At 36.1% G+C, this 23,656-nt stretch overlaps 1 protein-coding gene across 1 annotated transcript in view; it reads right to left on the bottom strand.

Annotated features, from left to right (window-relative positions):
- LOC129218190 (A disintegrin and metalloproteinase with thrombospondin motifs adt-1-like) overlaps nt 1-23,656 on the bottom strand; it is a 65,616-nt gene that overhangs the window by 28,153 nt on the left and 13,807 nt on the right. Inside the window, exons 3-4 of the mRNA XM_054852407.1 lie at nt 20,071-20,236; nt 14,424-14,513 (exon numbers count right to left, since the gene is read on the bottom strand). Coding sequence (XP_054708382.1) covers nt 14,424-14,513; nt 20,071-20,236 — 256 coding nt within the window. The remainder of the gene's footprint in view (nt 1-14,423; nt 14,514-20,070; nt 20,237-23,656) is intronic.

Raw genomic sequence — 23,656 nt, 5'->3', positions numbered from 1 at the left:
AAGTTCTTTAAAAAACCCATACCTCATTTGAGTTTTTATAAATTAATTTATCTTACCTACAACATATTATATAATTAATAAAATCATAGCTTCATAACAGTTAAGTTTTATTGAAGAATTCAGAAGCTATTCCTGTGTGAATTTGAAAGCATTGCTAATTGTTCTTAAAGTCATGATACAATTGAGGTAACATATTAATACCATATGCCGTTCCCATTAATATCATGGTTTTACTAAGAAACCACAATATGATTACTTTCATTTAGCATTTTTTATAAGCTGAAAAGAAATTAATTTTTTTTTAACCAAAAAATTTGCTACACAGAAGTCAATTAAAAAATAATAAATAAAATAGTTAAATTGATTCCTCCTTTTGGGGGCGGCCCCCTCCCGCTCCCCTAAAATCCGCTAATGTTTGAGGGTGATCTATTCACCGAGAATATACACACCTCTTCCTCCTCTGAAGATTAAAATAAGAACACCTCTATTTTCAATAAAGAACGGCAAACCACGCTTCACTCTATCCCTTTCGTTTCGGCTTCTTCCGAACCGGTTCTATTGTGCAGGGACTGAATCTTGATATCGACATACGCTCCTCCTCTTTTAGTGTCACGTGAGCTTCGTTTCGTTTTAAGCTAATTTTAAGTTGTAATTTTGAAGAATCCAGGTCAGTTTTTTAAAAAACTGAGTTGATTTTTAGGAGTTTTAAGTTGTAGACTATTCAAATCAATCAACGTTCTGCGATTACCCTACCCACGCAGGTTCCTCATTGTCTGCCTCATGGCCCCCTATACCTTCCCCTTTTCAAGGGGCCCCCTGCTTTTGCTATTATTTTTGCTTTTTCGCCGCTAGAGGGCGCTACAGTTGCTGGGGAGTGTTTTTGCTGCTCCTGAGATAAGTGATTTTTTACTGTAATTGTTTATTTTACTACTTTAGTTTCAGTATTTTTATTGTATTTTATTATATAATTAAGTACTCTTGTGCTTTTAAGTCTTATTTTTGATTTACTTGCTTTCTTAAAGTGTTTTTCTATTCTGTGTAGCTAAGCCTAAATTGTGCTGATTTCTTGTTAAGCCTGACTGCTCTGTTTAGGGTGTAACTTGTTTATTTTAATTTACTGCTTGTCTTAGGATTTAGTAATATCCCTACTAGTAAAATTTCTTGCATCAATCTTGGCAGATCTTGATATTATACTGACGGCGTCAATATTGACGTGTTTCATACTGCATAAAGCTTGCATAAAGATTAAAAAGCAATATTACAATAACAACACGTATGCAACATTGCATTCATCTTAAAATATCAATATTGATATTACCTTACAATAACAACATTGCATACATGTTGACGCCGTCAAGATGTATTGATTTCATGTTGTCGCCGTCAAGGTAATTAGCACACAATAGAACAGGTGGACCTTCGTTGATACTTGCGCATGCGCACAGTTCTTCTCCAAAATGTCGGATTATCTTTGTGAAACGAATTGCCATGTTTGGCACGGTTTCCCCATAGGAGACTACTTTGGAGCCCACTTTTCTTTTCTTTTCGAGGTACCCTAGAACCTAGATCCTCATAATTTGTGTCTTGGAAGCTGAAAATTTGCATAGAATAGTTTCAAAGGCATGTCTGTACCTTTGTAAAACGTCCTCCAAATCGGAGATGGTTGGATGGGGACCACCGGGTCACGTGACATGGAATGAATCTGGTGTTTAGCTTTTTGCAGCAATTTCATGCAACTTTGCTACCTGTGTCCAACCAAAACCAGCGTGACTCAGCTTAATTAATAGCGAATCTTTCTTACCTGCTGTGATGTACTTACGCAAAAAAAGTTGGGCCTTTATACTGTGACGTAGATCTGGCACTCATGGGCTCTTGGACTATTATCTTTGAATGCGTTTTATTTAAAACTTGTACATGTCCACTTACACCCCTTTGCTTCTCACTGCTTTAATTCCAGTACAAAAATTAACTAAACCCCGAATCATAATATAAACATAGATTTAAATTACTATACGATAAATTATTTTAGTACCTAACTGATTATATTCGACATCTTAATTGTTAAAACACCTTTTGAAGTCGGTGCCTCCTATAAACTATTAACTAACGTAACTGACTAGGTTTGATTTTAAAGACTTAATTTCGTGTCTGTCGAATTTGTGTTTTATTTAGGATTCGGTGGGTTGTCGGTTAGGTAGTAGTTTATAGGAGACACCGACATCAAAAGGTGATTAAAAATATAAAGACAGTGTATATAATTAGTTAGGTATTAAAATAATTTATCGTATAGTGATTAAAATCAGTGTTTATTTTATAATTGGAAGTTTAGTTTAGGTAATTTTTGTGCTGGAATTCTAAAATAAATTTGGTTTATAGTTTGGTAAGAAATCGCATGTAAGTGTGTCTAATTTTTTTTGCTTTTTATCTCCTGAGTGTTTTGAAGGATTTTTTTAATTTAAAAATAGTTTATTATCCTTTGAACTGATGTTGTACTGTGCAGTGATACCCTAACGTCTCTTTTTCCACTTAATTTTATTTCAAATATGATGCTTCTTGGATATCTTGATAAAACACTGTTTTTAGAGCTACTGATGTGACTATTTTTATACGATATTTAAATCAGTCTCACGAAATTTTAACTTTTTTCGTATTTAATGTGTCCTCGAATTTTGTCGACCTATACTGAGTGATTCGGAACAACGTGTCAGAAATGTGCATGGAGCTCAAGCATATAGTAATAAACAAGAATCATACAGGAACATAGAGTTGCATGGACACGGACAGTCCTGACGCGCTGCATGGACTCAAAGACTGACACAGGAAAGCGCAAAAACCGTTAGAGATAATGAAATTCGGGGTGGGGGGTAATTTGGGTATAAGTTACATTTTATTGACTAATTTTAAAAACAATCAATTGATACACCTACAAAAATTCAGTTATTAACATCATCCTTACCTATGAGTATATGCTGAAAAAAAATTGCAAACACTTTTATTGAAATAGATGAATAACAAGTTCGGTTTTCTGAAGATGATAATACAAGGCAAATGATTTGCTTATACATAGTGTTGCTAATTAACCTGCCACTCTATGTTTTCCTAATTTAGGTCCATAGATATTACATATGTTTACTTTAACTTCTGAATTGAAACATTTTCTACAATTAGTTTTCATTTCAAGCAATTAATAATTAAAAAATGTGAAGTAATTTGGATATATAATACATTTACTAATCACAAGGACAGCTAATCATTTTGCATATAAACTACGGTTATATGCGAAAAATGTGTTCGAGGTTTTTCAAATTTGCTTAAATCTTATGTATCAAAAAACTACTTCCCCGTTCACTTATTTCGGAAGAAAAATTAGAGCTTTATTCGAAGTATTCAGTAAATTACCGCCCAATAGCCAGGCTAAAGCAGAAATACATGAAATACACTGCCAGCTCGGTCATTTCCAATCGAGGATTGCATTTTCGTGCTTATTAGCACTCATCAGCCCGGCACAGGAAAATGACTGAACTGGAGATGGAAAACCTCTTAAGGAAGCCAAGAGTGCCAAACAAACTGGTTGCTAATATAAGAATTACCGCAGGCTATACGATTGACCGAAGCAATGGTTCGGTTCAACTCGAAGATTGAAGGCAAGGCATATGGTATATTCAGTAAATTACCGGGGCCCAATTAGCTAGGGCTAAAGCAGAAATACATGAAATATACTGCCAGCTCAGTCATTTCCAACCGAGGACGCAGTTTCGTGCTTATTAGCACTCATCAGCCTTTCCAAAAACAAAATTGACATAATGGGAAGGGGGGGGATCAGCTTAGAAAAAAACCAAGGTTGTACGTAATACTACTTTTAACTGATTTATTCTCAATTACTGAAATATGCGCATTTACTGTTTGTTTTTTTTAAATCTAAATTAATAGTGTATAGTTAAAGTACGAACACAGTCTTCTCCTAGACTACGAAATTTTAATAGTGTGTCATTGCTGATATTGTTTTTACGTCATCAGACACCTTGCGAATTTTGTGGCAAGAAAGAGCATTAAATTTAGATTTTAAGTCAATGATTAGAATATTTCTTTTTCAAATTTCCAAAACGTGTCACTTCTGTTCCTTGGGTATTAGAGGGTCCAGGGAACAGACCCCCCCCCCCACATAATTTGATCTTGAGATCCAATTTGTTAATTGTTAAAGAAAACACATCAGTGATGTTAGGTGAAATTTGTTATGTTTTATATGTACACCATATTAATATCGGTAAAATTATTATTTAACCGCTTTATCAAATTTTAATTAAAACTAAACTTTTAATTAACGTTTTAATTCACAATACAAAGCTTTAATTCTGTAATATTTGCAAATTCCTAAATTTTTCCAAAAATGTCAAATTAAATAAACGAAATCAAGAAAATGGGGAAAAAGAGCAATAAAAGTCAATTAATTATTTTTTACAGAAGCGATGTACATGTATGTATTTTATTTTATTTTATTTTTTTCAAAATTAAGACGACATTCTATGTGCATATATTGCAAGATAACGAGCTGAAAATAAATTCCACTTATATTTTATTTCTTTTCGCCAACAAAACTTTTACTGATAAAGCGACAGAGATGTCAACCCCGGTGAAATTGGGATCGTTCGACATTCGGGGGAAGGAAAGAGCGCATTTCATACTTGGCGATAACTTTTCTCTTTTGCCAACCCTGTTTTAGGGTTGCTTGGTGCGCACTTTGATTTTGCCCGATACGCCAGTGGTCGGCTAGATCAGGGCCTAATGGGGAAGCTGGACCCGCAGATGATATAAATCATCAATTTAAGAGCTGTAAAATGGATCAATTTTTTTTACTGGCCTGAAAGTTTTTACTTGGACTGTATATGAGCTAATGGAAGTACGATCGAGAAGTTCAATGATGCAATAGATCTATCAACCTACATAATTGTCTCTAGCCAATTTTTGATTGTTGTCGTTGGAAAGAATGTCACAACTCTTGACTACTGTCTGAAATTTTATCGAGCAGGAGTGGAATGCACTGTCCAGTGCATTCCACTCACCCACTCCTTCCCTTTCAGAACTGGTAGGCCCAGTGGCTCAATGGTAGCGCGTCGCGCTTCCACACCGCTGGCTCGGGTTGGGCACGGTCGACTCAGCCGTTCATTTCTTCAATGAGTTGATAAATAGAGGACCAACCGTGCTTGGGAACTGAACCCTGGGGTTTCACGTTCGGCTGACCACCTAATCGGGACATCTGTGTTGCACAGCACAACCCTTGGTCAGGAAAACTGAGTTGGGCACAGTAGACCATGGCCCTGAAGGTTGTTGCGCAACTGGGTTTGGTTTGGAGAAGTGGAAGTTGCTTGTACATCTAATTTTCTCTGTTGGTTGAAGCATGTAGAATTAATCATTTTAAGGGCACAGTATTTATGACGTGGCACATTTTTTGATTTCTTCTAGTTTCTTATTTTAGTTTTAAGTGGTAGCAGCAGTATTGAAGTATTTATCGATTTCTTTGTGTTTATGATAGATCAAAGAGAGAAAAAAAAAAAAAAAAAAAGAAAATTGTTTTTGAATTTTGATTTTTTGAATTCAAATTATGTTTTTCGCAATCATGAGTGTGTGTGTATGTAGGCGTGTGTGTTTATGTATATGTGTGTGTGGGGGGGGTATGTGTATGTGTGTGTAGGCATGTGTGTTTATGTCTGTGTGCAGGTATGAGTGTGTGGGTAGTTGTGTGTATGAGTGTTTGTGTGTGTGGGGGGAATGTGTATGTGTGTGTAGGCTTATGTGTTTATGTCTGTGTGCAGGCATGAGTGTGTGGGTAGTTGTGTGTGTATGTGTGGGTGTCTGTATGTATGCGTGTGTGTGTATGAGTATGTGTATGTGTTTGTGTTTGTGTGTGTATGTGTTTGTGTATTTGTGTGTAGGCGTGTGTATGTGTTTGTGTATTTGTGTGTAGGCGTATGTATGTGTTTGTGTATGTGTGTGTACGTGCGTGTATGTATGGTGTAAATGTAGGATATTGACGCAACGTGGAGACGGTTTTCGCTAGAGGAGCAGCATCGTGAGGCGGCTGGTCGACGGTGATGCTGCAGAGGGTGCTGGCGGGAAAATAAAATGATAGGACCTCAAAACAGTCAAATAAAATCAATAAGCAATCGTGATTGCTCAAAAAAAAAAAAAAAAAAACCCACTACCCACAAGTGTGTTGAATATTGCCTCTTAAAAGTGATAAGTTTTAGAACAAAAAATTTCTTTTTAAAAAAATACACATTATACAGGTCAGTTTTCTTAAATAAAGTAAAAAAACTATGTTGAAATGTATTATGTTTATTTCCGTTTGAGAACAGAAATCAATTTTACAACCAATGGTCACAAAACTTATAGAAAACATCGGTATATGCATGAAACAATTATTATATGAATTAAGGAACAATGTGAAAAGTGAAATGCTGCTTATGTAAAGTGAAAATTAATGTATAATATGCAATGTTACACAAAAGTTACATTGTTCTTACATGATTAATGATATTTTAACAAAAAATAAGTTGTGTGAAATGGATGATATTAGATTTGTTAAAATTGTTACAAATAAACTACAACTCTACGTTGTTTGTCACTCATGGCAATGGTTTGAATTTTCTTGTCTATTATCTTGAATTATAGAAGAAAATCATCATACTGAAGTATGGGATGCATTATTTACTGAAGGATTTCTAAATGCAGATGTATTGCGGCAGTATCCTTCAATGCAAATCTACAAAGATAAATCAAAGAATATTAATTCTTAAAAATTAAAATAATCTGCACTGAATAGGGTAAAAAACAATTGACAATAAAATGCAATAAAAATACAAAATTTGGATTAAAAAATTCTAGAATATGTGAAAATTGTATTTTAACCAGTTTAATACATTAACTGCAAAATAGAAACACCGATCGTACAATTTTTATTGTATAAAGAAGGACATTTCAAAATTTAAAAAAAAAAAAAAAGTAACTATTATTGATTTAAAATCAGAAATTTAGTGCCATTGCCCTAATCATGGCACGAAGCTAGATTAATTAACTAGCTCCTGGTAGCATATAAACGTTATAGTCAATGGTGACACATTATTACGATTTCAATTAATAAGAAAACTTTTAAAACTTTAACGAATAATTTAGATTGCATTATAATTTATACGTATTAACACTATAACATTAGATAACATATTCCTACCAGAGCTTTGGAATTCAAAATTAAAAACCCAGATTTTTGCTCAGTGTTTAGGTCAGAGCTTATTGCTATCAGGAAAGGCCTGCAGGGGGCAGTTCAAATGGAGGATATATACCACGATATCTGGGTTTTGACTGATAGTCGTGCCTCGATTCAGCATCTTTACATTTGGGATTTGGTTGGTGATCAGACTAGTCTGGACGTCTTGAATCTTCTTCAGAAACTTTCACCCAGACACAGCATTCATTTCCAGTGGATTCCTTCACATGTCGGTGTTGAAGGCAATGAAAGAGCAAACTCCCTCGCTGCGTCTGCTGCTGAGGAGGGTGTGAGCCCTCCTGGGGATCTCACCTTTTTTAAAATTTCCACCAAGGAAAATCTAGAGTCAAATAGAAAAATGAAAACTCCTCCCGTCCACTCATGGCACTTTGCAAAATGCCCGGGTAAATCTTTCAGACTTAGACACATAATATTTCAGATACACACACCAGACCACCTACTACTCCAGATTTTTGAGTGGACATACGAGAACCCTCAGGTTTTGTGAGGGTCTTAAGACCTGACCTTTCCAAGCTCGAAATTCACCTTGCGAGATTAGTTCTGATTGTCTTACTAGATGGCGCTATAGGGAAAAAGGGGTCTCGCAAAGAAATTCCCGCTTATTTGCGGAGCGAAATTTTAACTGCTCCAAAGTAGGTGAGATTGTGCGATTTTTGTGATACAATTTGGGAGTTGTTTTTTCTGAAAAGTATTGGCTCGAGGAAAACGCATTTGGATGTTGCGAATCCCGGAGATTGTGCACGGGCAAGGGGGGAGGGGTTAAACCTGCACTGGGGGGGGGGGGCAAGTTTCTTTCAGAACATCTGAAATCCTTGATCTAGGAAGTAGTAACTGCCACCTAGATATTTTACCGTTGTCAGATTCCCATTTTCGGTATAGCACGCCGTTCCGTAAATGGAGTGAGTTCCATAAAGCCCAGTATGTTTTTGTTGCAGGACTGAAGATGGAAACGTCCTGCCATCTAGGTCGCCGACTGTCACTTTTCATGAACTCCAAAATTGGTTTTATGTCTGGGTCTTCGAGTTGATCTTTTCGAATTTGGTCGTCACTCCATGGATCAGGTTCTGATGATGTTTCAGTCCCTGTCACTTGATAGGCAGTAGGACTAGTCGTTTCATACTGTTTCTCAATTCAGGAACAATAGTGGCAGTTCTCCGGACAGGGTGTCCTTGATAAAATGTCTGCATTACCGTGAGACAACTCTTTTCGATGCTTGATCTCCATGTCATATTCCCGGAGCCGATGTATCCACCTGGCTATCTGGCCTTCCGGACTTTTGAATCTCAAAAGCCAAGTCAACGAGGCATGATCTGTCCGAAGGAGAAACTTTCGACCTTAGAGGTGATGATGAAAGTGTTCTACAGCTTTGACTATGGCCAGCAACTCCTTTCTGGTGACGCAGTAATTTCGCTCTGACTTTGATAAGCATTTGCTCCAGTAAGCGATGACATGTTCAGTGCCGTCAATTTCTTGGGATAAAACAGCTCCGATGCCCTCGTGGCTCGCATCAGTGTCGAGGATGAAGGATTTTCCAGGCTGAGGATATGAGAGAATAGGCGCTGATGTTAAAGCCTCCATCAGTCGTAGAAATGCATCTTCGCTTTTTTTGGACCATTCAAACTTTTGCTTGCTCTCCGTCAGCTTATGCAAAGGTCGTGCAATATTGGAAAAACCCTTGGCGAACTTCCTGTAGTACGTGCAGAGCCACAGGAAACTTTGCAGCTGATGGACGTTTTTTGGACGACTCCAACTCTTGACCGCAGATACCTTTTCTGCATCCGTTCGTACACCCTCAGAAGAGATGATGTGACCAAGATAGTTCACTTCTCAGCGGAACAAATTACATTTGTACGGGCTTAACTTCAGATTGGCTTACTTAAGCTGTTGCAGCATCTTCCTAAGATTAGCCAGATGTTCTTCGAAACTGCGTCCCACGATGATGATATCGTCTAAGTAGACCAGACAGGATTCCTAGGAGAGTCCTCTTAACGCTGTCTCCTTAAGACGCTCGAACGTAGCTAGTGCATTGCAGAGGCCGAAGGGCATCCCTTTAAACTGCAATAAGCCATAAACTCCATCTTCTCTCGGTCATCAGGGTGTATGTCTACCTGCCAGTAGCCGCTCTTCAAGTCCAGGGTCGAAAACTACTTGTATCCGGAAAGAGTGTCTAAGGTGTCGTCTATCCGTGGAAGAGGGTAACTGTTTTTCTTGGTGATTTCATTTAGCCGTCGGTAATCGACACAAAATCTGGTAAAGCCATCTTTCTTTTGGACCAAGATGATGGGAGAAGCCCAAGGACTAGATGAGGTTCGATGACGTCATTTTTCTGCATCTCTTTCAGGAGGGTCTCAACCTCTTCCTTCTTGGCGAACGGTAGTCGTCTTGGATGCTGCTTAATAGGGGGATGTTCTCCAGTGTAGATCCTATGCTGCGTTAAATTTGTACGGCCAACATCCTCCGATGTAGATGAAAACAGATACTTGAAGTCGTCCACCGATTGTTCCGCAGCAGTTCTTTGATCTTTCGATAATGGCACACTCCCAATTAACTTCGATGTCAGGGACTCAGAAGACACAGTCTCTGGGCAATTTATTCTTCTAATGATGTCAGTTTACTGGAGTACAAGTTGCCAACACTTCATCTTTCCGGATATTCCTTGGCCTTTCACTCACGTTGGCGATTCTCACAGGAATTACATCCTTAGATAGGTCCACAAGCGTAGATGCTACCAGCACTCCTTTTGGGATATTGCTTACGTTAGGGTATTTGATGAGGTCCAATCGAAAACTATTGTTTTCTTCAATAGAGCCAGGTATTAATGATTCTGACCTTGAGGGAATCGATAAATCTGTTTGGACTATTATTTGACGGGCGGATTTTACATCAGTTTCTGCGTTGCAGATGGCTATGTCTTCTCTCATCGAGTGCAGTTCATTAGTCTTGAAGTCAAAGGTGAAGTCATATTTCTTTAAGAAGTCCAATCCGAGAACGAAGGGATCCGTGATATCAACAACGAATGCCGTATGATGGGAGGTTGCATTCCTAAACACTATGTCTAAGTCCACTTTACCTTCAATCTCGATTTTGTCACCTGTCACAGTCTGGAGAATTACGCGTGGCGATGTCCACAACAGTTTCAATCCAAATTCACTACCCACATCTGTCCTAATGATTGTCACATTGGCTCCAGTGCCGACAATCAGTTTGCAGGGATTCCCATTTACATGTGCGTAAATAAAGTCCATTACTGCCACTACAAGTAGAGGAAATCTGCAGAGCTCTGGTGGTGGTGATTTCATTCCCTCGCGTAGCTGGGCGAGACGGACAACTCCTTCGCAGGAGCCCTTCACTACCGCATTTCCAGCACTTCTGCTCTTGTTTCTTTTGGGCTGTTATGCTATTCAGGTGTCTTGCCAAGTCATCGAGTTGTCTCTCAAGTTCAGCGAGGTGGGACGACCTGGAATCAGCTTCCAGAGTCCGGATTGAATGGCGATCCACACGGGTTGTTCGCTAGGCAGAGTCCAACTTCATCGTATACACAACAGTAGAATTCAGGTCTTTGACATCCGCCATCCGTAGAGCCTTCTGGATTTCTGGATCTCGAACCCCGTCGATTTAGTAGTTAAGTGTCAGTTTGTCTCGAACATCTGCAGGACAGTCGCAAAAAGCCAGATTATATAATCTCTCTACGTTCGACGCTAGCTCTTGCAGGGTTTCTCCTGTTTTCTGAAAACGGGATTTCAACTACAGTCTACTGAAGTCTTTCTGGCACTTCTCCCTGAAGCGAAGCTCCAACGCAGATGTGAGGGTGGTGAAATTCAGGCGCTGGTTGTCCGGAAGAGTCTAGGATGTCTGTAACGTCACCCCGCAACGATGCCGCAAGATGGCAGGCCGTGATAGCAGAGTCCCATCTATTCGCTTCCGCCACTATCAAGAACTGGGTTTTGTAAATCTGCCACGAGGTTTTCCCATCAAATGTGGCCCGTTTAATGGACGGTCGAGCAACCGATGTGGGAGTACCAAACTGTACAGAACTGCTTTCCGCGGTCGCCAATCTCCTTTCCATGTCCTTAATTATTTCTTCCTTAAATGAAGTAAATTTCTTGTCTTCTTCTTCTAACTTATTTTCTACATTGGCAATGCGCTTTTCCACAGTATCAAATTTTTCTTCCAGAGCATCGACTTTATCTCCCATGGCGGTTAGTTGATTCTCCATCATGGTTTTCATTGAAGTTAGGTCACTTGTCATTTCATCTTGAATTGTAGTAATTTTAGCAGTTAAATCACTGTTTAACTGTTCTTGGTTAGTCGCTAATTCAATTTTTGATTGTTCTTGATTTGCAGTAAAATTTGCAGTCAAGTCACTTTTTGATTGTTCTTGATTTTCCGTAAAACTTGCAGTCAAATCACTTTTTAATTGGTCTTGATTAGCCGCCATATCATTTTTTACAGAGTTGATTGCGTCAAAAAGTTGTTTTAATTGATCATCCATTGCGCGAGTAATCACCATAAAAATGAAGTTCAAATTCAGAGTCTTTATGAAAAAATTGTCTAAGGTCACACTTACTCCAAGAGAGCCCTGAAGAGGCCCCACGTTAGGCGCCAATTGTTAAGAGTTCGTGACACAACTTCAAACTTTCTTCAAATGACGACACAGTTCTTGGGAAAAACACTGGAGATTTATTTATAACTATTTACAAGAAATATCGTTAATAACTGCTAAATTAACCATAGCAATTAGGCAAATATCGATTAACACCGTAAACTCAACGGTAACACGCGTATTCACATCAAAATGCACAAAAACATAGCCAAAAGGCTTCACAAAACAGAGCTAATGCACTCTCAGCGCAACGGCTCAGTCGAGACTGACTTTTTATCACGCGTCACGGCTATTTATAAACATCGAAAGAGAGCTACTCAAATATTCCAGAAAATCCTACACCGTTCTACCACTTTCTCATTTCTTTCCATTCAGAAATTTTATCATTTAATGAATGGAGAAATGAGGGGACTGTATATTTCAGCCGAATGTTAGGGGGTTGTATGTACATTGCATGAAACTATTGACAGGTTACGTTACTAAGACAATTTTAAATGAAAGATAACGCCAAATTTAGCTAGATTACAACAAATTAATCACAAAAATAATTACTATTTACAGAATTTGTAACAATATTCAATCCACGATTACGGACTATTTATATTTTTTGTCTACATTTATGATAGTTAAGAATTTTTTAATATCATGATTTTTTTAAAAAGTTATTATTATTATTACTATTTCGATTATAGTTTCTCGGGAAAAATATATTTCATACAAGACGTTCTTACTAATATAGATGGTGTTATATAGTAAATCAAAAAAATTTACGGTTAATTTTTTATCTTATTTATGTATTGGTTTTTTCCCTCTCTTCCACTTTCGTTTAGACACTAATATTGAAATATGCATAAAATATGACTTACCTTTTGCCATTTGACTATGCTTTTTGCACCGAAGCCCTCGGTCCATTTTTCCTTTGTGTACTATTTTGTAAAATTCTGGGAGAATTAATTTTTAAGAACGTCTGGATTTGCTTCAAGAAAATCTAAAATTGTTTTGATGTGATTCTTTGTAACGTAATACGTATTATTTGAAGTAGTAGCCATTAGCGTGCCAGTCGTCAAAGTTCGCGCCTTTCCGTGCAAGAATGGAACAGAACAAAACTAGCTGCGCTGGAAGAACATTGGTTGGAAGAAGTCACGTGCACCTCCTTGCCGCCAAAACTCGTCGAAAAACTCGTCGCCTCTTCGTAAGATAGGTGTCAGCAGTTTAAAATATTACTTTGCGGGATTTTTTTTTTTTTTTGACGACATCGATCACGTGACGGGAAATGTTGAACTCGAAAGGCGAATAGTTTGGAATGACCGCCCAGAATGCCACTGGTGTTCTGCTGGTGAAGCCTCATCTGCTCTCATTTTAGCTTGCCTGGGATTTGTAAAGCATGAGGTCCTTTCGCAACCCGCTTTTATTTTTAGACTTGTTAGAGATATTTGGATTCATGGATATTGTCTAGCCCAACTGGACAATTTCGAGATAAGTAAAAAAAAAACGTAGGTAAAAAGCACCAACCAGGTAATACAATATGATAAATATTTTGCGCTTACTGCAATATTTGAGACTAAATTATTTAAAAATAGGTTTCCTTGAAACCTTGCTTTTCTCCAGATCCAAAATTATTTTGTCCATAGGAAACGGATGGAAATATTGACACCTATTAATGTTTGACCCAAGAAATGGGTAGTTACTTAACATTTATATTGTACAAATTCCAGAGAAATTCATGGCTTTCAGAGTCAATGGTGAAGTTGGGATCGACTCTTGTCTTTTGCAGACAAAATGCTTTTGGTACAAATGTTGCCCTACTTCGGACACACGTATGTTACGGCAAGTATGATGCTTTCGATTATTCGTCAAGAGTCAACGAGTTTTTTAATTTTCATTAATGTTCAGCTCAGTAGGATTTGTGTTAGGCAAAAATTTACTATCGCACAGATAACAGGAATACATTAAGTTTAGTCTCATGAACTCCACCATTCTTCCAATACAGATAATAAAAAATCTATTAAGAGAAATTTCTCATGTAACTTTATAATGAGGATTTGTTACCTACTATTAAAAATGAATTTATGACCGTTAGGATGCTGAGGATATTTATCAAGAAGTTAAAATTTACTGTAGGATAATAAATTCATGTAAGAGCGTTTTTCCAACTGCTTTCTTAATTACAAACACCTTGCTTGATATTAAAAATTTTCAAATAAATATTACTGAGATTGTAACTTCAGAAAGAATTCAATTCTAAGGCTTTACATGGGCCTTAGAATTTGTATTTCCTAGGCTTTATTTCTGGGAGAGATTTTATAGTATACATAATTAGATACATATTTTCTGAAAGTTTCGATTCATGAGTGGTACAATAGCACTCCTGGAGTTTTTAAAATTTGGGATGGAATCAGATACAAACTTGCTGTAACATCTGTCGTTGTAAAGCATTTATTAGAGCACGCCACTTTAATTTTTTGTGCGGGCTTTTGACGATAAAACGACGGTTTTTTTTAACGATTACTTATGAATAGAATTAAAATCTTATCTTACCTTTCCATTACCGCAAGCACTCCCTTCAAGAGCAGGATGTGCAGCTTTGGCCCAAGATCCAGACGCACACCACAGTTCACGACAAACATTCTAACAAGAAACAGTACTAATATAATAATGCCAATAAAACTGAAAGTAACACCAGTAAAAATAATGATGATCGCATAAATGAATGGATTTAATTTTAATACTTGAATTAATATTGTTCAGACTTTCTGACGCGGTCTCCATGGCTGTAAGCTAGAAGCTTCGCTTCTAATGTCAAAGGTCGTGAATTCAACCCCCCCCCCCCCCTCACCAGAGCTCTGAGCGTTATTTCCTCTCTTTCTGCTGTAAATCTTGTTTTTTTTTTTTTTTTTTTTTTTTTTTCCTTATCTTATAATTTAGCTGATTATTTTACAAAACCTTTCTCTAGGGAAAATTTACGTAAAGCTTGAACTGCAATGACTTTAGAACTGCAATGACATATTTTTCTAGAGTGTTTTTTTTTTTTAATTGTAATGTTTTAATTATTCCATTATGTTTAAGTTATAATTTTTGTACACAAACGGATGGCCTGTAATATACTTTTTATTTTAATATTCATGCCTTAAAGTATTTTCTCTTTTCCGTGTGCTGGAGTGCCAAGAAGGGGGGAATTTGCTAGCGAATATTTTGTTCCTGTCCCTCCAGCGCACGGAGGAAAAACAAAATGTAGTTGATTTCATTTTGAATTTGTGCCCGGTGATATATGGTTGCGGTTAGGTATTTCGGGGAAAAATAACTATAAATTTCATTCTAGCCGCCTGAATTTACTTCATTTAAATTTAGTCACTAATGCAATATTATTTCTTTGAGTTTAGTGGTATACAAATGTAAAGGACTACGTAACTTGTGACCAGAATTGAATGGAATAATCGGTGGTCTCATTTTATCAAGATGGCAGTTCGCGGTTGTATTCCGCTTGGAATTTCAAAGAAGCCTCTAGTCTGAACGATGTTGTAATGATTCACTTAGTGACACGAATGCCTTCAACGGAAGTTTATAAGTATCTCTTTTCATTTATATTTGTGTTTAGGGATGTAATTTGTAATCACAAATGCTCTTCAGTTTTAGAGCGTTCTTGGCCATTGAAGCCTATCCTACGGTCTGCGTGCCTTATTGGGCCCCTGAAGCTGATTTTTGTGGCCCTTTGTCAGGTTCTATGTAACAATCAAGAACTATGTATTGGAACAAGATTAACTAAATTTTATTTTGTTTTGATTGAAATGTGATGGGTCATACAATTCATTTAAGTCTGAGTTTTTTAAATTTGTAATTAAGTATTCGTTTTTACGGGTAGTTGAATATTATCACTTTAAGGATCACCGGAATATAGAGATTGCTGTTGCTAGAGCTAAATTAGACGTACATTTCTTTCATTATTATTTGTTTATTATTATTTTTAATTTTTAAGTAAATTTTGAAACACTGATTCTTTGTTTTTACATGTTAAAATCGAAGGAACCAAAACAGAATGCTAAGTACTTTGTTATTTATTGTACGTATTTTTGTAAAAATTAAAGGAACAAAATTTAAAGCCAACTTCATAATGAGAGCAACAATAAAGATTAAAGTTTAAAGTACGACGTATTACAGCGTATGAAACTTTCTTCGCATTTTCAAACTTGTGTGACACTTATCAAACAAAATTATAAATTATTATTTTTTTTTTTTTGTAATGTAAATAAAATGCAGTTATTTTGTAAATGTGAACATGTTTAAATCTGCAGTTGCAAGTGATGCGGTATTCTGCAAGCATTTTCAAGAAGGGTAGCATTGTTTACAACAAGGACGGCTGGCCAAATGAGGACTTACGATTTCTTAATGATTAGAACTGGCACTACCAGATTTAATCTATTTTTTTGACATGTTTGACGATTTATTCTTTTGTTAGAAACTTTCAACATTTCTGATCGATTTTCATTTTTTACTGAATTGACTTTAACTAAGCCGTCTTGGTTTTGGGAATATAAAATTGTTCCTTCCAGATTTCAGGTAAAAATTCTGAAAAACTTAAAGATAAATAGCCTAAATCCTCTCAAAAGAAGTGCCAATTAATTGAAAAAAAAAACAAGGTCGCTGGTGGCTTAAATGGGGACATCGACAGATGTTCAAAACGGGGGGGGGGGGGAGGCGTCCCCATTTTAAAAGACATAGAATATAAATTAAACATCTTAAATTATGCTTAAATATTAAGACATACATAAGATAGAATGCCCTTACGATATTATTTTTTTCGATTAAAATGACTCTTTTATATGATTCCTTAGTACTTAAGAAAAAAGCTTCAAAACATTAAGTTTTAACAATATAATAACACAATTGAGGTAGTGAGAAGCAAAGGGATGCAAGTGGCAAAATTAAAAATTTGGAGATAACCAGTACAAGTGGTAGGTAGACCTCTCCTTTGTCTTGGGGCAAGAGATTTTACTAGTAGCCCTGGTAGGTGCTGCTGTATAGCATGATTTAAAGAAAAAATCAATGAAAGCCTACTTAGGATCTGATCTTTAAACGCGTTTTACTCGAAACTTAAAATAGTCCACTTGCATCCCTTTGCTTCTCACTGCCTCAATTGTGGAATAAAATATATGAAAAAGATATTTTAAAATCGCTTCGAAGTGCGCACCCCTTAATGCTACGAACTCATTTTGTGCCAAATTTCATGAAAATCGGCCGAACGATCTAGGCGGTATGCGCGTAACAGACATCTAGAGACAGAGCCACAGACTTTCAGCTTTATTATTAGTTAAGATGACACAGCTTTTTTTTTAATGATCAACTATAGTTCATTTAGAGCTATAGTTGTTCAATTACGAGAATTTTACGATCAAGTATTAGCTCAAAATTCCATTCAAACTTTCGAATGAACCAATTAGCAATTTCATTTTTGAAATAATTTTATTTCCTATGAAGCTATTACTGCTTATAACACTAAATATCTTTTGTAAATTAAAAATTTAGTTTCAGCCTCCGTTGAGTTCGAAAATCGAAAATAAATTTTAAGGAAGCATAAAAAGCGCACTTGAAAAGCGATAAATTTTCCTTCTGTTAACCTTTCCCGGCTGCGTCTCGCCAAACGATTTTTCGTAGGGCCTTTTCCCTATTTTCCCCCCAACACAACTGAAATATTGTCAGTGATCACTTTTAAAGATAGGGCCTCGATTATCCGAGCTAATGGGGACCTGGGACCGCTCTCGGATATCGGGAACTTCGGTTAATAGAAACTTCGTAGAAAAACTTGTCAGGATCGGAAATTTCAAAAAGTATCAATAAAAAACCACAACAGAATGTTCTTAAAGGATGAAAATGAACGTATAAAAAGGAATGTTTTACACTTCAAAAACTAAAAGTGAAAATAACTTGTAGTAAGTTTTATAAAGTCAATTAAATATTTTTACAATATCTCAAGTTAAAAACAGAAAGAAAAAAAAAACAGAAATTTCCGAAAAATATTTTTATTTTAAATTTAAAAATTCATCATTTTATTAAATGTACATTCTTGTTTTTTAAAAAAGGCATGAAACACCTGAACAACAGAGAAATGAAATGTCTTATCTTTGCTAGGGCTTACCTATCGACAAAAAATAGACTTCGTTATCAGCTCAGTTAACAGAAACCTCGGTTAATCGAAGCTCGGTTAATAGAGGTTCTACTGTAACTTCCTAAGGTGAATGAGCGGCGTAGAGAAAGCCCAGGGGACAGGGAATTAAGGTGTCGGGTGGAAGAAGTTTTCACAATCGACACGTACAGTACACACATGCCATAAGGATCCGTTTATAGGGTAGGCAATCCTTCACAGCACTACAACACATTCACACCTAGAAAGGACAAGGGCAGGAGAGAGAAAGTACGTCCATGCACGAGCCGGGATTCAAACCCGGACCTTCCTGTCGCAGTCAGACTTCTCTGACCACTAGACAAGGCAGGCAGCATGTGAACAAGTGTGGGGCACATATGAACATGATTAAAAAATGCGGGAAAAACATTGTATTTCAACGAAAAATTACATTGTAGTGTTTATAACCTATATTGTGTCAGATTATTGTACAGACATTACAAAAATATTTTTTCCGACCTATTTAACTCTGCTTATTTTAAATTTTTAAAGTTCGTAGCATGTTCTGATCACTGGATACACAAGAAAGAAACTTATAAGGTAGTATAAAGAATATTTTATAGTGTTAAGAGTATAGCTAGATATTGCGTTTAAGCTTCATACAGAATATGATAATGAGTTTTAAAATTGTTTGAAATTAATTTTTATTTTAATCAAAATATTTTGTCTTTTATTTAATGCAAATACTATGTAACGCTAAACTCTTGACCAACTATTAAGTGAAAAATAAAAAATAAATAATAAAAATTCATTAATTATTATTTAATAATAATAATAATAACAATTTACAATAAATTTACAAACTGATTGGGGAAAAATAATAATCATAAACATTTTCACATCTTTTCTACACTATCATAAATATTACGGTTGTATGCACAAGTGCTCCATCATCGACTTTGGAAGTTACTTGCAAAAATAAAGAATTCTAAATTAAATTAAAAAAATAAACATTGTCATAAATTTTCTTGAATGTTCATATAATAGTTAGCAATAATTAAGTTTAGCTTTTTAGTTACCTTAAAATGTGTTTTTAGCTGAAGAAGACAGTGATAAAATTACATCAGCATCTGCTGAAACAAAGAAGCTGTCACCACAGAAACATTCCTATTCCTATTCCGGGTCACAACTGACTACAACTGTATTTATGTCGAGGACTGCATACTAAGTGCATTGCCTCCATTATTTTATATACCGATAGATGGCAGCACCATCACCGGATCGAACAGTTAATGAGAATTTAGAACTAGTCCAGGAGCTAATAGCTACCTAGTACTAGCACCCCCAGAGGTATCGTTTCACTTGGAGGACATTGAGACCACGAGCCTATTTAACGTCGCCCAGTCCCCTTTAATGACGACGGTGGGTCCTCGACCATCGAGGTTCGAACCCAGGACCCTCCGGCCCCGAATCCGACACTCTACCGATCGGGCTACCACGGCCCCCACAGAAACATAAACTGGCTCCTTTCTCTGATCTGAAAGTTTGGGGAAGAGATAGGACTGATACTGCCACTACTTGAGATTTTTTCAAAATTTTTTGACAGACGTTATCCTAGTAAAAGATACCATGTTCACACATGTACCCCTTTCCCCTACTGATAGTTTCTGTACCTGGGAGGTAAAGGGCAATAAATCACAGAAACAAAATTAGTTAGAAGATGAGTTAAAATGTTTCCTTTTGCGAGGATTTTTACTACTTTGTTTGTTATTTATGGGCTTATATAATAAACATTTGTTCATCAACATCTTAACTCATTATACCCCTGCATAGAGCATAAAAAGTTGAGTAAGATGATGTTGAAATCTCGATTTTGAAAGAAATGGACGTAATGTTTTTTACCTCTCAAATTTTTAAAATCAAGACAATTTGATTTTTTTTAAGTTACTGATTTTAGTATAAGTTGTCTTTCAAAAAACTCGATTTTTCCCTGAAAGGAAGTGGAAGTTGTGAGAACTTTGCCCCTTTATGCTGAATCCTCCAAAATATATACATTTAAGAATAAATTACGTTGAAAGGTTCTTTGCTGCTTCGATAAGCAGTGTAGTTTGATCCAAGTGACAATTTGCATTGATCCGAGAGCGAATATATCAGTCCTGGTAGAAGAATCGATGCCAAATCAAAACTTCTCTTCTTAGATGGTTCTTCATTTTTGAGGCACCAACCTTTTCCGTTCCTATAACGTTATAAAAGTCAGAAATCTTAAAAATCTGTAAAATAATGATTACAATACAGAAGCAACAAAAATAACTTTTGATTTGTAAAATTAGCACGGAAAAGCAAAAGAAATATCTTTGAATTCTTTTCAGTTTATTTTCTCTGAAACTTGAACTAATTAGTGATTTGAGAAATGATGGAAGAATCAGTCAATCTACGAAGAGAGCTAATGCTGTAACGAAATGTTAAAACGTTGTTCTGGAATGAAATGTGTTCGTTCATTGTAAAAGTAATTCACACTCCTGGGCCCCTGATTCCTGCTCTGCACGGAATCATCTCCCTTTGCATTCACGTCGTCTCCGAATAGAATCTGAAACGAAATTCTATAGATTTTTACTGGAATAGAGCTCTTAAGAGACATTTAGGGTAACTTTGAAAAAGACGGGGTGGCTTTGTAAGAATTTTCTTTTGTGTATATTCGACTTCAAAATATATATTGTGCATTGTAAAAGTTCTAACGCTGCTCCCTGCTGTCAAGCTTATTTTTTCTATTTTTTGGAAGGAAAACAATTTGATGTAAATTACACTTTCGTGTGTATTTTACGAAAATTCACAATATCACAATCGAATAGCATAATTTGAATTTTTGTATATTTTTCCTTTTAAAATGATTTCAGATTACATTTAGAGGATTCAGCGAGTTGCAGGTAACCTACTGGCTGCAGATTGTTTTTTTTTTTTTTTTTTTTTTAAACTTCTTGAGCTTTTAAATTGATTGTGCATAGTGCAATTATCTTCTACTTACATCTACATGAAGAAATAAATGCGGCGTTTCCATTTACTCCCTAAACTCGGGAATGAATGGAAGCAAGATTTAATTCGCTAACTGAGTCATAAACAGGCCTAGTTTCAAAATTTTCTACTAAATTTTACTCAGAAACAATAAAAACCAAACCCATTTACATGTAAGAGGGCAAATAAAAAAGTCTTTGCGCCTTTTTTTTAAAGCCAAAATATGGCTGGGATTACAAAACGAATATGTACATTCCCAGCAGTTATAGTTCCTTTAACCGTACCAGTCGTATCTGCTTTTTGCTCTGAAGAGCGGAGCTGCTATCAGTCATTTAAGATGACGGTCCATCTTCAGACGTCCACAGCTTATGAGCAGCGAAGTGTTATTCGTTTTCTAGGAAGCATAAGAGACCAACGCCTTTTGTGTCTCTCCAAGGGAGTCTCCAAGAGAGACACTTTTCCCCGTGTGTGGGGAGCATTTCCCAGTGAATTGCTATTTGCGTTTGTCTCTTGCTCCATAGAAAACGAATAACATTTCGCTGCTCATAAGCTGTGGACGTCTGAAGAAGGACCGTTATCTCAAACGACTGATAGCAGCTCCGCTCTTCCGAGCAAAAAGCAGATACGGCTGGTACGGTGAAAGGAACTGTTACTGCTGGGAATGTACATATTCGTTTTGTATTCCCAGCCATATTTTGGCTTCAAAAAAAAAGGCGCAAAGACTTTTTGATTTGCCCTCGTAAATAAATTAACTTCCCAAAGCCAAGGGGTGAGGGCAAATTCCGCTATAACCCCCTAAATGATACTTGATCTTTTATTCATACGCTAGTTACTCCCAGAGAATGTAGCCATGGACAAAGTGCACAAAATTGTATGTTTCATGCGTTATACAAGAGAGCCCGATTATCACATCCAGGGACTGCAGTTTCGTTTTGCAGTCTCTGGAACCAAACACTATCACATCACGAAACTGCAGTTTCTGGATGTGATAACAGAACTGTCTTGTATATTGCATGTAATTCTGCCTTAGCCTGGCTTAGGGGTGGTAATATACTGCTTTGTGCGTCTCAGTTCATAGAAAAGAAAGGGAAGGATCTAAAGTTGAAACATTGAAATTCTGTTTCCCTTTACCTCTACTGGCCCTGTAATACTTTTTTTCGTCCATTTTATGCATAAGAAACAAAAATTCCGGTTAATATTGATAGATGACATAAAAATAAAGAAATTGTAAATCGCACTTACCCTGACTGTACATTAGGGTGGGTTGAAAAACACTTTTTTTTTTCTAATCAATTTCAAATAGAACGGAAAACTTGCGCATTGGCATCCTAATAACGGGAAAAATAATAAAAAAATGTAAACATCATTTCTGAAATCGCACAAGAGCCCTCAAATTAAGGAAAAATAGAAGAAATTGGCAATTTTTAAAGACTTATATTTTTTTCATAAAATAATTTACTTCACTTCTAATAGATTAAATAATACACTTTGTAGTTACCGAAACGTATAGGAAAAACTTGGGAGCACATTGTTGATCATTTGAATTCGTGCAGAAAGCCTTAAAATACCATTTTAAAAGTAAAAGTTATATTTGCAATGATTCTAAAGCCGACATAAAGCTATAAAAATTTACTATTAAGGATCCGTTTTAATGTTTTACATATATTTCTCTTATGCTGAAATGAGTCACGACTCACCAAGTGCAGGCCCGTCATTTCAAAATTTGTCAGGGTAGGGGGGGGGGTCAAAGGGAGTAAATTTAATTGAAGTTTTAATGGAAAACAGCAAATAGTGCAGTAGAAATAGGCCAAAAAACACCTTGGGGTTAAACAAATTGCAACAGAAATGATTCTTCTGGTAAATGGTAGGTAACACACTCCTAATAAACATACTAAAAATATACATCCATACTGTTGGGACGAATGCGTTTTTTGGCCGCCATCTTGAAAATCCATGAAAAAACTTTAATAATTAAAAAAAAAATATGTGTATTATCAAATGAAAGGAAATTTCATGCTGAAAAGGAATATAATATGGGATACTTAAAGTGAAGTAAAGATACAAAAAGTATACATCTATATTGTAGTGAATTATGCGGTTTTTTTTTTGGCTGCCATTTTGAAAAAACCATGACTCTTTTTTTTTAATTGTGTGTGGTATCAAATGAAAGGAAATTTCATGTTGAATAGGAAAATGAAATGGGATATTGGAAGTAAAGTGGGCAGAATAAAAATTTACTTACGCATACTGAAGCGAGAAATGTTTTTTTTTTTTTTGTCGCCACCTTGAAAAATCATGGAAAAATTTTAAATAAAAAACATCATGTGTGGTATCAAATAGAAGAAAATTTCATGCTCAAAGAGAAAATGATTTTTATTTGGACTGAGTGAAGGCAATAATGAAATAGGAGCCAAAACACTGACGTCTCTTGTTGTGTTAAAAACATTATTTATTAATCTAAGCGGTTTAAGAACTGTGGATTACTTTGCGTCCGAGTACTTTTTCAAAAAAGTTGAATAAATTCATTCAAAAAGAAAGTAAGAAGATGAAACAAAATCATGAATTTAAAGGAGCTTCATAAAATAAAATATTTACATCACCAAAATCATCCATTACAATCCCAAATTTACATCACCATCTCATCTTC

The sequence above is a fragment of the Uloborus diversus genome, chromosome 3 (genome assembly GCF_026930045.1).
Source record: "Uloborus diversus isolate 005 chromosome 3, Udiv.v.3.1, whole genome shotgun sequence".
NCBI lineage: Eukaryota > Metazoa > Arthropoda > Arachnida > Araneae > Uloboridae > Uloborus > Uloborus diversus.
This window is presented reverse-complemented; position numbering and strand designations above follow the sequence as displayed.